The sequence below is a fragment of the Pinus tabuliformis genome, chromosome 1_2, assembly GCF_031772625.1.
Source record: "Pinus tabuliformis cultivar Carrire ecotype Pingquan chromosome 1_2, CPIR1, whole genome shotgun sequence".
In the NCBI taxonomy this organism is placed as follows: Eukaryota; Viridiplantae; Streptophyta; class Pinopsida; order Pinales; family Pinaceae; genus Pinus; species Pinus tabuliformis.
This window is the reverse complement of record NC_142298.1, coordinates 977,194,875-977,210,163: the sequence shown is the minus strand read 5'-3', so window position 1 is coordinate 977,210,163 and position 15,289 is coordinate 977,194,875. Positions and strand designations below refer to the sequence as shown.

The window sequence follows — 15,289 nt, the reverse complement described above, 5'->3', positions numbered from 1 at the left end:
TCAATATACCAATGTCAAAGATGATGAGGAAGAGTCAAATCTGGTCAATTATCAAATCTGCAAAAAGGCAACAACAATTCACTGCCCTAACCAGTCAAGTCAACAGCAATCAAATCAAGGTCAAATCTGCTCTAATTTAATTCGGTCAATGCCCAATCAATGCAGCCTATTTTGCTAGTCAAGGATCAGGCAAAACAGCTACCAAAACTTCGGTCAAACGTAGTCAATGGAGGGAGAAAAAGTACATCCATGTATGTTCAAAATAGGAGCCCGCATCAAGCACTAGATTTCAAGACACCCGAAGAAGTTTTCACTGGTAAGAAACCTGACGTTTCTCATTTTAGACTATTTGGTTGTCCCATGTATTTTCATGTGCCTATGGAGAAAAGAAACAAGTTGGAAGCATCTAGGAAGAAAGGTACATTTGTGGGCTATAATGAAAATTCAAAGGCATATAGAACCTATGTGCCTGGTCAAAGAGATGTGGAAGTAAGCCATGATGTCACCTTCGATGAAGACACTGCCCTTGGGAAAACCAAAGATCTCCCCATTCCAAGGCAGGATAATGATGATGTTGCAGAAAAGCAAGATGAACCTCCGACAGATGAATCTATGCCCAATGTTGAAGGCACAATGGATCCCACTGATCCACCTCCTAGTGATCCCTCTACCTCAAGGAAAAGACCTTTGTGGCTCAAAGATTCTCTCGAAGATGTTGAAAGACATATTGCTCCAAGAGGGACATTTCACAAAAGTAAGAAGCCAAATAGGTATCAAGGGTACTTAGTTGTTATGAGTACTAGTGTTCAATCTGACCCATGTATGTTCGAAGAAGCCATAAAGCACCAAGTCTAGGAGGATGCGATAAATGAGGAATATGAATCTATCATGAAAAATGATGTCTGGGATGTGGTGCCTAGACTGAAGGACAAGTCAGTGGTCACCTCAAAATGGCTATACAAAATTAAACATGGAGCAGATGGGAGTGTTGAGAAATATATGGCCAGGTTCATTGTTCGAGGCTTCTCTCAAAAGGAAGGAATGGACTATGACGAGATATTTGCACTGGTTGCCCGATATACCACTATCCAATCTATTATTGCTCTCGCTGCCTCTCAAGGATGGAGCCTACGTCAAATGGACATTAAGACTACTTTCTTGCATGACTCGCTTAAGGAGGAAGTCTACTTGGAACAACCTCAGGGGTTCGAAGTACAAGATCGAAGGACACGTATGCAGGTTGAAGAAATCCCTTTATGGGTTGAAGCAAGCCCCTAGGGCTTGGTATGAGAGGATTGATAACTATTGTATGAAGCTGACATTTACAAGGAGCGATGTTGGTCCTAACCTATACTTCAAGGTTGAAAAGGACATGCCTCTCCTTTTGGTCCTTTATGTAGATGATCTCTTTTCTGATAGGTGCAGACCCTCTCATTTATCAATGCAAGAGGAAGTTGGCTTCCGAGTTCAAGATGAAGGACCTAGGACTGATGCACTGCCTCCTAGGCCTAGAGACCTTGCAAAAGCCAGGTGAGATTTTCCTTTCTCAAGTAAAATACATTGTGAAGTTGCTCGAGATATGTGGGGTGGTGGATTGCAACTCTGTGTTTACTACAATGGAACTCAACTTCAAGAAGCTATGTCAAAGTGTTGTTGTGCCCAAATTGTCAAACCCTTCTGAATATAGACAACTTGTTGGGGGCTTGATGTTCTTGGTAAACGACGTTGAGTCAATTTATGGTCGAGCCTCATCACATACATTGGATTGCTGCTAAGAATCTCTTGAGATATCTCAGTGGCACAATCAACAATGGACTGAGATACACTGCCGGGAATTTAAGGCTACATGGATATACTGATGTTGACTGGGCTGGCAGTGTGGTGGATCGAAAAAGCACATCTAGATGTTGCTTCTCATTGGGGTTTGCTTCAATTTCTTGGATGAGCAGGGAGCAGAATCAATTTCTTTAAGCCCCGCCAAGGCCGAATATATTGCAGCTAGTATAGCCTGTTGTGAGGTTGTACAATTGAGGAAGCTTTAGTGAGCTATTTGAGCACGTGTTGAATACCACCGTGATCTTCTATGACAACCAGAGTGGGATTCTCCTTTTAGAGAATCTCGTGTTCCACGACCGCTCCAAGCACATTGATATCAGGTACCACTTTATCTGGGATATGGTACAACAAGGAGCAATAAGGCTCCAACACATCAGGACAGATGAGCAGGTCGTAGACATCCTCACAAAGCCCTTAGGAAAGGTCAAATTCTTAGTCTTTTGAGAGAGACTTGGAGTCATGGAAAGACCCTCCCACGAGGGTCCCGCTTGAGTTGGACATTGAGCTTTGGGAGCTCCTGGGGGCTTGGGGTACTTCTTGGAGCTATGAGCGACCATAGGATAATATACATCCTACCCATGTAGTCTAAGACTCATGGGAAGTACCTCTCCTTTGGCCAATGAGTTGAGAAAAGTGAATAGGGACCATAGCACTTATGATGGACGCATCGTGAATTGTCGTACTCCCTATGTCTAGGATGCATGGTGTTCAACAACTTGATCTGGGATCAAGTCTAATTGAGGTTCTACCTCTGGACTAACTTTTGTTAGTGGAGAGTGGTAAGGTCTTGTGACTCACTCCCGATTGATTCTTCTTCATTATTCATATTAGTGTTCTACAAAGCATAGATGAGATGAGATATAGAGACGGTACATGACGATAGGATGGCATGATGATCGATGATGATGGATGGATTGGCAGGTGGAATTCTCCCTAGTTGAGACGGTGTGTTAAAATTAGCAGCTAGGGCCAATTCCACTTAAGATAGTTCATTTGATGGAGATGATGATGATTGCATTGAATTCCTCTTTTCGAGGGGACCAAAATTTATCTAAAGATCATCAAATTTGGACAAGCAAAAATGTGTTTTTGAATTTATGCCCACACATGAAAATTTTCAAGGTCGGCCACATCATCATGTAGGCTCATGAAGCCCAAGAGACATGTCACTTCACCCTCAATGACTTGTATAAATACAAGTGACCTCTCACCTCATTTGGCATCATCATCACTCTCACATTCTTCTCTCTCCTCTCATTGGTTCGTATAGCTATTGGGCATTCTCTTTCTCTCACACGTGTGGCAAGGAGGATGAATTTCAAACAGAAGTACAGGGCCGAAAATTTCAAGAGTTGACTTAAGTTCAACAAGGGACTGTTTGACCAAGTTTGACTGCGATTTTGGAGGTTTTGACTCTGTTTGACAAGTTCGTGTTGATTGGCACAGACACCAAGATTTTCTAGGTTGTTTGACCTGCATTGACCATAGACTTGTTTGACTGCAGGGTTGACTTTAGGCTGACCAAGTTTGGCCGCAGATTTTATCACTGCTTTGGGCTGACTTTGACCACTGTTGGAGGCCGAGTTTGACTGCCTTTGACCGATCCTCAAAGGGGAAGTTTTGCTATTGTGTTGACCATCTTTGACTTTTTGGTTAGGGTTGAATTTGACTGCAGTTGACTACAAATTTGACAAGGTTGTTTTGACTTTGATTTCGCAAGTCAACTTTGACTTTTTGTACTCTCTCTTTCTTTTGAACATTTGATATAATAATAAGAAGAATTGATCAAAGGGATTTCCCCACATTGGGGTTTTCCCCTGGCATCCGCCAAATCTGGTATCCTCTTATCTTCTACATTTTATGTTATATCTACAGTTACTGTCAATGTTTTTTATGGTTAATGTGATTGTTATTGGAAAGCTAAATTGGAAATTTTCATTGGGCTACTAAAGGAACAATGAAGTAATTGTGCTAAGCATAGAACATACCATTGTTAACAAAATTTAACAGACCACATATATCAGAATAAATGAGATGAAGGATGTATTTTGTCTTGTTTTCGCTAGAGGGGAATGGTCCCCTTGTCTTCTTTCCACTAGCACACCCAGGGCATACTCCATCATGTTGAGCTTGGACATCGGGGATCCTGGAGACCAACTTTTTCAGTTTTGGAAGTGCATCATAATGTAGATGGGCCAGCCTTCGGTGCCACAGCGCGCTTTGAAGATTTGTATTATGGACCATAGCTAGAAGAGGTCTTCCAGTGACTATAGAATCCTTCAAACCTAGATCCCAATGTGAAGGCATTTTTCATGTAGGATTTAGCAGGCCAAGTAAGTACTTTTCCTTTAATGAATGCAACCCTCATTCCTTTATCCTCCAAAGCAGATATCAAAACCAAGTTCTTCTTTAATCCCGGCACATATAATACATCTTGAAGCAAAACAGATTCCCCAGAGTTCAAATGAAATTTGATAGACCCAAATCCCTTTACGGGATGAGTGGTATTGTCACCAAGAATAATGTTCAAATTGATCTCCCTCTCTACCAAAGGCCCCACTATCAACCAGCCAACTATCCCAAGAATTTGGAGTAGATGAACTAGATAATGCGAAAATAAGAATATATTCAAATTGATTAGTAGCATTGCCTTCATACCTGGAGTTCCTTGACCTCTTTGGAGGACGATAGCTATCTTCACGATCATTGGGGGAGGCTCTTCTTCTTTCATTCCTTCTTTTATCATCTCTTCTTTCATATGACCTATTGTTGTTGAAGCCACGGTTATTGTTGTAGGACCTTGAAGAGTTTCTTCTTGGAGCATCTCTCTTTTCAAGACAGTCTCAAGCATAGTGACCCTTTCGATGACAATTGTAGCACTCAACATCTCTATCCCGCCTTCTTGAATCCTTGGAATCTCAATTAGATTGAGGAGGTATTCTTTTTAGATGGCTTTCCCTTTCCTTTCTTTCCATTATTTTCCTTTCCTTGAGCGATGTAGGCATTGGGCTCTCCTTCATTTGATCCTTGAATTCTTCTTCTAGATATCATCCTTGATTCTTCTTGAGTGAGCTTTCCAACAAGCTCATCAAATGACAGGAAGCTAGTGTTGTTGCTTACAATAGTAATGAGAGTTTCCCCACTTCTTTGCAATTGATCTCTAAGACAAGATATCCTCATAATGTATGATTGCACAGGTTCTCTTTTGTTCATCTCTGTGTCTTTGAGTTGATCTTTCAAAGAGATAATTTCATTCAAATTGTTGACTTCATACATGTCAGTTATCTTATCATACATGTCCTTAGACCTTCTCAAATTTCCAACATACGCAAGTAGATTATCTCGGAAACCATCAGCAATAATTTGCTTTGCTTTTAACTCACCTTCCTTGTGCTTGTTTTTGACAGCAGCGGAACCATTCTCCAGAGGCTCAAGTACTCTTCCTTGAATGAAGTCCAAAACATCATTGTCATCAACTATGATTTCCAACCTGACTTTCCATGCAACGAAGTTAGATGAGTCACCCAACTTCTCATGCTCCTTGAAGAAAGAGGAAGACATTTTTACCAAAAGAATTTTCCCTTTTTCGATCAGCTGCTAGAAATGGATGCTCTTGCTCTATGTCTCTTGGGCTGGTCCTCACCTCAGCTCTGATACCATGTTAATTTCTCATCAATTTGTTCTATGCTGCAATTACCACTTCAGCAATATCCAATAGCATCCAATTTAATAATTTACTTCTTCAATTATCCAATGAGAGTAGAGCAATAGTAGATAGAACAATTAGACAAATGCACACTGAAAGACAACCAAGAGACAAGAGGCACAAATTTGGCCAATGACCAGGGAAAATCCCACTAGGGGGGAAACCCTTGCAAATCTTCTTCTATTAGATTGTCTTCAAATGTTCAGCAGAGAGTAAATCATCCAAGAGTCCAAGTCAAACTTTGACTAACCAATATCCAATGTCAATATCCAATATCCAAGCAATGTAATGTCAAATCAATACACCAATGTCAAAGATGATGAGGAAGAGTAAAATCTGGTCAACTGTCAATTCTGCAAAAAGTCAATAACAGTTGACTGCCCTAACCAGTCAAATGAAGGACAAATCTGCTCCAATTTAATTCGGCCAATGCCAAGTCAATGTGGTCTCTTTTGTTGGTCAAGGATCAGTCAAAACAGCTCCCAAAACTTCACTCAAACTTGGTCAATGGAGGGAGAAAAAGTACAGCTATGTTATGTGGTCAACAGCAGTCAAACTCCTCAAACAGCCTCAATATTAGTGCCCAAAAATGCAGCCTGATGAGATAGACCTTCTCCAAGAAAATCGTAGTCAAAAGCTTCTTTTGACCCTTGGTCAACGCTTCGCTTCGCTTCCTAGATTTTTGGAAAATGACGCTTCCGCGTCCCCGCTTCCAAAAAACGCCCCCGCTTCGTGCAACATTGAAGCAGGCCGACTTGACTTTTAGTGCCTCTAGCGAAACAAAAATATACAAAAATTAATATCTTTGTTTCTAAAGCTTCGATCTTGGTGCTTAAAGTTGTCTCTTTCTTCTCTAAGAGTCCTCTTCCATCTCCAAGAGTTAAATCAATGAAACTCCTCATGGTTTTGGCCCCGCGTCTTTGGGTACATAACCCCCACCTTGGGTTCTAAGCCCACCAACCACTTTTGTGGTGCTCATTCCTCCAAACCCTGAACCCTAGGGCTTGGAGTACCTCCCAAGCTACCAATCTCAACAGATGACACTCCCATGGTTTGCACCTTGTCTAGATCACCTAGTGAGGCTTTACACTAGGCTACTAGATTTTGGTGTAACAAGATCTACATAACTTGATTAGTTCAATACCAAATAAATTCTCAGTTAGGCCTTCAAAGTTTCTTTTGTACCTCTTAGCTAAAGCAAGGTCCTCATATAGCCAAAGAGGATTAGAGTTGGAATCATTGTTTAGAATAATAGCCTGATTAGTTGTGGTTCTAGAATTAATGTCTCATAGCAGGAGGATACCACCATCATTTCTCAAGTTGCAAATATCTTGTTGTATGTTTTTAAAAGAATTTTTATCTAGGTTGTTTTTATTATAAAATGTAGAATTGATAGGCATAAGTAATAGATTGATTATAAATCCTCTTAGCACTGATATCTAAAATGTCCATCCAAATGATTGACTGAGAGGGTCTTTCTTATGAAGCTGAATGTAAGGAGAAGTGTTCATTTTTATGTAGCAAGCTATGCCTCCAATCCCTCTACGAGGGGATTTCTTATTCCATGCCGACCATAATACAAATCCTTCAATGTTGGGGACCTTAAATTCTTCATGATCCCAAGTTTCAACTAGGAATACAATATTGTGATTACACTCAGGATCCAACTTAATAGCCCTTTGATCCATGAAAAAACACGGTAGTTCCATGAGAGGATCCAACATCTACCAAATTTCTATTCATTTTATATTTTGTCTCTATCCCTGAAAATGGAAATGTGTGACTGAGAAGGTCTTTCTTGTGAAACCAAAATGTTGTTTTTATATAGCAAGCTATGCCTCCAATCCCTCTACGAGGGGATTTTTATTATATGTCGACCATAATACAAATCCTTCAATGTTAGGGACCTTAAATTCTTCATGCTCCCAAGTTTCAACTAGGAATACAATATTAATTTCACTTGGGATCCAACATAATGTAAGCCTTTTGATCCATGAAAAACCATGGTAGTTCCATGAGAGGATCCAAAGTGTACCAAATTCCTATGAATTATTATCTTTTTTGTCTCTATCTCCAATAACAGCTTTCTGATTCCTAATTATTGCACATTTTCCTTCCTTCGTAGCTTCTTTTACCTTTTGAACTTCCTTGATTCTGCTTGGTCTTCTTGAATGAAGCCTCCGTTTATAAATATTCCTAACCCTTTTAAGCTTTAATTTTTGCCCAGTATGCCACATTTATAGTCATTAGAACCTAACCAAAATCAACCTATCTTTATTTTCAATTTTTTTCTTAGCCTATTTGCTTCTAAAAAGTTGTCTCAATTTGTGATTTATTTTTTAATTCTTCCTTCAATATTGTGCGCATGTCCTCATCTTTTTGCTTGTTTATACCAAAACTAATGAGCTTTGAGGTTCCTTTGTTATGCTCATGGTCTAACTCTATGAGCTTAATATTTCCTTTTTGATGGGTCTGATGCAATGTTGCAGGAAGCGTCTCCCCCCCGGTTCCAAGGCCCGAAGGAAGCGTCCCCAGAAGCGCGCTTCCGCCTGTTTTGGACACTTCCTGGAAATTTCGGAAGCTTTCCTCCGAAGCACGCTTCCGAATCTCCAAAGCGCGCTTCATTCGGCGCTTCGGCAATATGAAGCGTATACGCTTCCCGTACGCTTTCGTACGATTCCGGAAAAGCGCCGAGCTGTTTAGAAAATCGTTTTTTTTTTTCAATTTTTTTTTAATTTTAGGTGAGTTTGCTTGTTGGGGGTGGGTCCACCTTGGGTTAGGCTGACGAATGAAGGCAAAAAAAATATAAAATAAATAAATATATATATATATATATAGCAGATGCTCCCTCATGGTAATGTTAAATTCTTAAAGTAAAAGTGACATTCTCCTTTATTTTTCATTTTCATCCTTTTACTTAAAGTTTTAACATTACCATGAAATGACTCAGGATGTTTGAGAGTGGTTCCAGCCTCATTGGACTTCATATGGAGAAAATAGAATTTCATATCCTATTCAAAATTCAGCAGACTTAACAGTTTTCAGGAATTCAGGATCAATGGGATTGTGGCATTTCATTAGATTATATCAAGTATGAAGGTATGCGATTAGCATTTAATCAAGAGCACCAAGCCCTATATGTACCCTAGTGTTGGTGGTGTTAATTGTTGAACTCCTTTGTCATGCGGCACGCCCTTAGCAAAAAATTACCTTTCAATCAAGTCAAAATCATCGATCAAGCATGTTAAGCTTTTTCTACCATATTTTAAGTCTTGAATTAGGTAGTTTGATCAAAATTGGGCAATGTTGACTAATATCCCTAGACAATCGAGGTAGAGGCAAAGGCTAGACAAGAGGAGAAGAATCTAGATTCTCGATGGTCGATGCATCTAAATGGTTGATGCTCGAATAATTAATCATTAATGTACAATGGATCATGGATGTTATATCTATTTTGATTTATGCAAAAATATGCATGTTTTCATGTCTTCTACAACTAATTTGGTATTTGGGATGTTTGTTTTGAGTATAAATGCAAAAAAATATAAATAAATATATATATATATATATATAGCAGAGGCTTCGCTTTCTAGATTTTTGGAAAATTACGCTTCCGCGTCCCCGCTTCCAAAAAACGTCCCCGCTTCGTGCAACATTGGTCTGATGTCTAAGTTATGTTCCAAAATATTTAGAGCCCAATTGTTTATTAGTTTCTCTTCTACCTCTTTAATCTTGCCCGTAAGATTATGATTTTTTTTGTTCTCTACTCATTGGGTTGGTTGTTTCATTTTCTATTTTCCCAGTTCTTGCGATATGTCATCCATTTCCTGCAACTGAGTCTCCAATCCTAATATTCTATTGTTTATCTATGTCTGAATCTTGCCTTGTAGGGATCTAAATTCAATATCAAGCATTGCTTTTAACTATGTTTGAGGTTAGGTTTCCCTCTCTTCTCTATCTTCTTCTTATGATTATATACATTCGTACTATTTATCCAAGGTTATTTCGCTAGGTCTCCCCTTGAGAGATTTTGATAGTCACGGTGAATTGCCCATATTGGAACTCATATTGAAAAACAAAAGAAATAAATAAGCGAAAAGATATTGTCCACCTGATTTATCGGAGGGTTTTGACCCGTTTTTCAGATCAAGCAGAGTTCTTACTACTCAAAGATTGGTTAGCGTACAAAGTTCTAGGGTTCACAGCAAGCATATTCATTGACTTAGGGTTTCAATCCCATGTCCAAGGATTCATTCAATAATGCATTCAATCCATGCAATCAGAGAAACTGCAAAGATACACCGCAGAGATTAGAGACCACAAAGGGATTTTCTTTGACTGCAGAGATTAAATATTTTAATGCTGCAGATAAAATGTCTTCCAGATCAAGCCACAGAGATTAGAGAAACCACAAAGAACTCAAAACCGCAGTGAATTCAACCGTAGAGATTAGACACACCACAGTGATTGAATTAATCACAAACATATGCCCCAGGGACATGCTGCAGAGTGTGTTGTTTTTTTCCACGGAAAACCTCATAGATGAACACAAAGGATGCTTTCCACATTCATGGATGGCATCCCTTGTAGACCTGTCAGGATAGATTAGTGCACCTCACCTAAGGGATTCAAACCAGGGACCTGTCAGCACAGAACTAGGCAAATGCTCAACAACATTGGTGACAGCCAGAAGATGTCATATAAACCTGCTGAATGATTACTGTCTTCATCCACACTGTTTTACATAATACTTCCAAGTGACATCGTCTAATCAAAAATCAATTATATAGAATTAACTATAGTGATAACCGCCCAATTTATGTTATCTGAAACTTTATAGTTTGAGCCGAGTAAAGGATATTGCTTTTAAATGAAAAGGTGGCTTAAATGTAAAGAATAAACAAGTACAAGAATACAAACAGTTAGATATACTTCAACGAGATATGTATTCGCTATCCAGTATTATGCAAATGGGCCCTAAAGGATGTATAAAGTGGTAAAACCCCCACCTGGAGTTCTTTCAACATGTGTTAACAGTTAAAGAAATGCAATGACATGATGAACTTACCTCTGGATTCAAGTCGTTAACTTTTTCAATAGCATCCTGCACATTCCCGGACTGGACAGCTCTTCTCACAGCCATTCGATCAGTTATTGTTGCAAGATCTATTTCTGCTGTTTACAGCTAAGTAACACCAGACTAAAGAAGGAATATAATACCGAGAAGACACCAGTACGATACAGCTCAAAATAGTAATTGCGAATTTCTTTTTCTCAAATTTTAATTTTGTCAAATATGACGTAAAAGAAAACAGACAATCGAAATAAACTTCAGACTGGTCAGGTTGTCCCAACTGAAATAAAATACCTGCTAAATTCTTCTCTACACTACAGACCAGAATGAAAACAAATAAAACAATGGCCAGTAATGGATACGTTCGGTTCCAGACTCCATATGGAACCTCTCAGCTGCTTCAACATAGCCCTCAGTAACTAGAAAGTTCATCACTAATTTGTTCATGTCTTCTTTTCTAATCTTCACATCATTAAGCTTCTTCTCCCACTCTTCCTTGGTTATGACCTTTTTGGACGTAGACTGCATCCAAAAGTTGTCAGATATCTAGCTAAGTATTTGGACTAATGCAACAAAAAGAAAGGAAACAATAAATAGCAATTAAAACTAAGAAATTATATTTTCCATAACAGAAATAACACAAAGCATTACAGAATGCAAAGGAACAAGAAAATAAAATTATAAATGTTTCAGAAACAAGGAAATATTAATAAACGAGTTTTATAAGCATAAACAAGTCTAAACCATTAGAGTTTGGGCATTTCCAATAAAATATAGAAAACTGAAACAAATACCAGCATAGATCTATCTTAACACCAGATCCATTGAGAACTAAGACAAATCAGAAAGAATCAGAGGCACAAATTTAATGTCTAATTGATCAAGGGTTAAGACCAACCCATACTCATTTATTTTATTAATCTATATTCATTTATTTTGTTATTTTAAATCTTTTTATAGTTATTGAGGTGGGTATTTTTCATTTTTCATGTCTTTTGATATTATTGTCCACTTTAATTTTCATTTCTATATTATGGTTAAATTTTCATTCATTTTAATTTATTGCCATTACATTAAGTGCACCTTAGTCCAATCAACTTGCACATATGCAGTTTAAATTAATGTCTGCTTAAATATGTTATGTTGTAATCTGCTCATAAATGTTTATCATCATAGTTTGTTTTAAACCGCAATCTCTTAAACTGTTAAAGGCTAAATATGCCGTATTACCATGCATAAATAGACCGGGAACACAAATCGGAGCATTTAACACCCTACAGAGAAAGTTTATGGTATTTGATTTGAGAAAAAATTCAGTCACATGGTTGCCACACACTGTAATAAAGAGGCTCAAAAGTCCATGCCATTATGAAACTCTATCTGTACGGCCACCATCTCCTTTATAACTATAAAATTGCATACCTAACATTTATACCTTTACATGACATTTCAAAATGTATCCTAGGCATAAAAGTTTTCAGAGCATATTCCAAGCATGAGAAATCTGGGCCTCTATTGCCCTCCATAGGTTAAGAACTGCATTTATCGCAAAGTCACAGACCAGAATGATAGCATGCTTGAAGAAACATGTACGTCATTTCCAAGATGTGACCAAAAATATCAGTTTTTGAAGAAAAAAGTGACCAAAATAAGCATAGAGAAGAATAACATATGTATGGAAAGTACAAAATCCAAATTCAACGCATGATACTTGACCCAAAAACCATAATTTGAATAAAATACTAAAATCTTAAGTTAAGAACTCGTGATGAAAAGATGAAAATCCTGTCTCTTAACCCCATACAAATATGAAAAGGAAAAAGAGAAAAAATAACCGCAATGAATGTGATGTCAATTTCACATGAGACATGAAAGCAATTCAAAACCGCAAAAATCCAAAACATTTGAACATATACCAGTCAGGTGTTGGTTCACTAATGTGGTCAATGGAGCGTCAATCCATAAATCAAGGTTTATTTTCACTTCATTAGTATTGCATAGGTTTTAGAGTGCAAGTCCTACATGATTTTGGCAGAATATTTATCATTTAAACATGTTGCCTAGATCAAAGAAATTCCACTTGAAAAAATAACTAAAATTAATTGCATTTTAAATTACATTTTTTTAAGCAAATAAGGTCAGTTTATGGCATCATGCCATGGCAGTCAACACTTATGAGTCATGATTGGGAACTTTGCTACACCACATTTTTACAGGAACAACATAAACCATCAAAGGACATATCTTTGGAGATCTAGCAACAATTGGTCAGCATCATCGTTTCCAGGGTCAAAAAAATTCAATAGGTTGGGCAGAGGGAGCTGATCCGAAAAACTTTGGGATTTCAAAAACCATTCGAAAAGTTTGGAAATATAAAGGATATGAAATTATGCTTAAATTAGATATATTATTTAGAAATTTAAACATATCATTCAGAAATTTAAATAATCAGAGAGAAATTATCAACGAAAAGAGCCATATGTTCTCAGCTTAAAGAGTATAGGTTCTGGAGGGGACAAGTTCAGGAAACTAGGGGATGTCTTATAATAAAAGATGGAATAAGGACGAAAATGATAATCTTGTGTTTTTAGCTTGTCGAGGATGAAAATAATGCTATGAAATTATGCTTAAATTAAATATATTATTTAGAAATTTAAACATATCATTCAGAAATTTAAATAATCACATAACGCAGAGAGAAAATATCAATGAAAAGAACCATATGTTCTCAGCTTATAGAGTATAGGTTCTGGAGGGAACAAGTTCAGGAAACTAGGGGATGTCTTATAACAAAAGATGGAATAAGGAAGAAAATAATAATCCTGTGTTTTTAGTTGGTCGAGGATGAAAATAATGCTATGTTTTTAGCTTGTCGAGAGAAGAAATATGGTGCGGGGAGCCGTGGGGTTCCAAAGTAGTGTAGCTTTCTTAATCGAAAACAAAGTGCAAAGTTTTTTCCTGCAAAATTTTCAAGAAAGGTTCAGAGTTCAGTTAATTATTGTGGTGAGAGTGGATAGCAGCAACCTGGGTCTCCATAAGCCTCCGAAAGATAGTGAACCTCAATTCCTATAGTCCAGTCAAACCATAAAACTTCCGTGCATTATAATGCTACATGAACAATAGCATCATTGGGGTTGTATAGTGCGCTGTACAGTGCAGGATGCTCCCGTCAGCACCGTTTAACATGGGACATTACAAAGAAGTAGCTACGCCTCAAAACTCTTGGAAGCTATCTTTCAGCTAAGATGCCGCGACTGAAGTATCTAATTGGCCGAATTCACCCAGGACATGAACACCTAAGCCCAAACAGATGCAATGGCACATGTAATGGTGAACATGTCTTTGGTGAATTTGAACATTGGTGGGAAATAACAACATCCCAACTTTATGAAGAAGCTCACACCGTTGATGATCTTACTGTATGATCTTTATAATATATTTATTTATACATACTACATGGGGTCTAGCAAAATTGGGATGTCATGTCTACTCGGCGAATTGAACACGGGATCTCAAATACAGTAGGAAATTCAGCTTCAGAGCTTCAGCTTACAGGTGGATCCGGAACCCTAAAGAATACTTAAGAAGCAAACCAGTGGTTGTAACGATTCATTCAAACGCGCTACTATAAGCATTAGGTTTCAATTAGCAAAGTGTGGAAACATAATTCGAGATCGCATCCATTTACCATATCTGCAAGCTCAGAAGTGATTATATCAATCAAAACCCCAACCCCAAAGAATTTAATTAAAGAAAGTTTTAGGTAGGATTTTTTTCGCATGCCTTGCAGACACTGGCAGACATCCCTTCAAAATTGGAGACCCCCAATCCGATACTGAGCATCGTGCTTCCATACATGCGCGTTGACAATGATGGAATAAAAGGCTGCATTTTGAAAAATAATAACCATGGAAATCTCCTACAGCCCAGCTCCAAAAAAATAGCCCTAAAAATAGAGGACAAAAGAAAACCGATAAAAATGAACAGTAGGAACAGTAGGAATCTAATATGACAAATTTACCTCCACTTTACCCATGGACAAATCGAACTCTGTTTGATTTCTGTCTTTCCAATGATCCGCCACTAGTTGCCGTTAAAAAGAAATAGAGTACCAACAAAATTGACTTTGTGAGGAGTTGTTATTATTGAAATAACTAACTATAAGTGCATTCGGGGAAGACTTCAAATCGATATTTTGGGTGGGGAAATATGTATATATACAAGTTTTCTAATTTGCAGTTAAATTGGTTAAGTATAAACCTAAAGAGTTAAATGAAAGTGTTCAAGTAAACGAGTGTAGATTTATTTTAAATTTGGCTTTAGGAAGGGTCCAGAAACATAGTTAAGATGGACCTACGTTGGTACTCTTGTATTCTATAATGGATTTCTTTGAACTTTTAAATACGTTTTATTAATGCAATACCAAGGCTTTGTAAACCAGGTAATTTTATGGTATAATTTAACTTTATAATTTTATAATTAAAATTATATGATTAATTTTATTTTTTAATTTTATAATTTTAATTGTGGAGAGATTTGCGCTTGACGTTTTTTACTTTTTTATCTTTTTATTTTATATTTTTATTTTTAACCAAGTCAAAATGTTTATGTTGACATTACAACATCCTTATTCGACTTGGCTAGAGAGCACCTCTAGACGCAATAAAATGTAG

At 37.6% G+C, this 15,289-nt stretch overlaps 1 protein-coding gene across 3 annotated transcripts in view; it reads right to left on the bottom strand.

Moving 5' to 3' along the window:
* Positions 1 to 14,784, bottom strand: part of LOC149209267 (LisH and RanBPM domains containing protein) — a 147,489-nt gene extending 132,705 nt beyond the window's left edge. The window contains exons 1-4 of one of the 3 annotated variants that reach the window (XM_089396341.1): positions 14,638 to 14,761; positions 14,400 to 14,501; positions 10,979 to 11,138; positions 10,611 to 10,717 (exon numbers count right to left, since the gene is read on the bottom strand). In XM_089396341.1, the coding sequence (XP_089252467.1) occupies positions 10,611 to 10,717; positions 10,979 to 11,138; positions 14,400 to 14,501; positions 14,638 to 14,652 (384 nt within the window). In that variant the 5' untranslated portion in view covers positions 14,653 to 14,761. Of the gene's footprint in view, positions 1 to 10,610; positions 10,718 to 10,978; positions 11,139 to 13,640; positions 13,800 to 14,399; positions 14,502 to 14,637 lie in introns of those variants that run through there. The other 2 variants (XM_089396342.1, XM_089396343.1) reach the window with 2 other exon arrangements.
* Between the last annotated feature and the right edge of the window lie 505 nt (positions 14,785 to 15,289).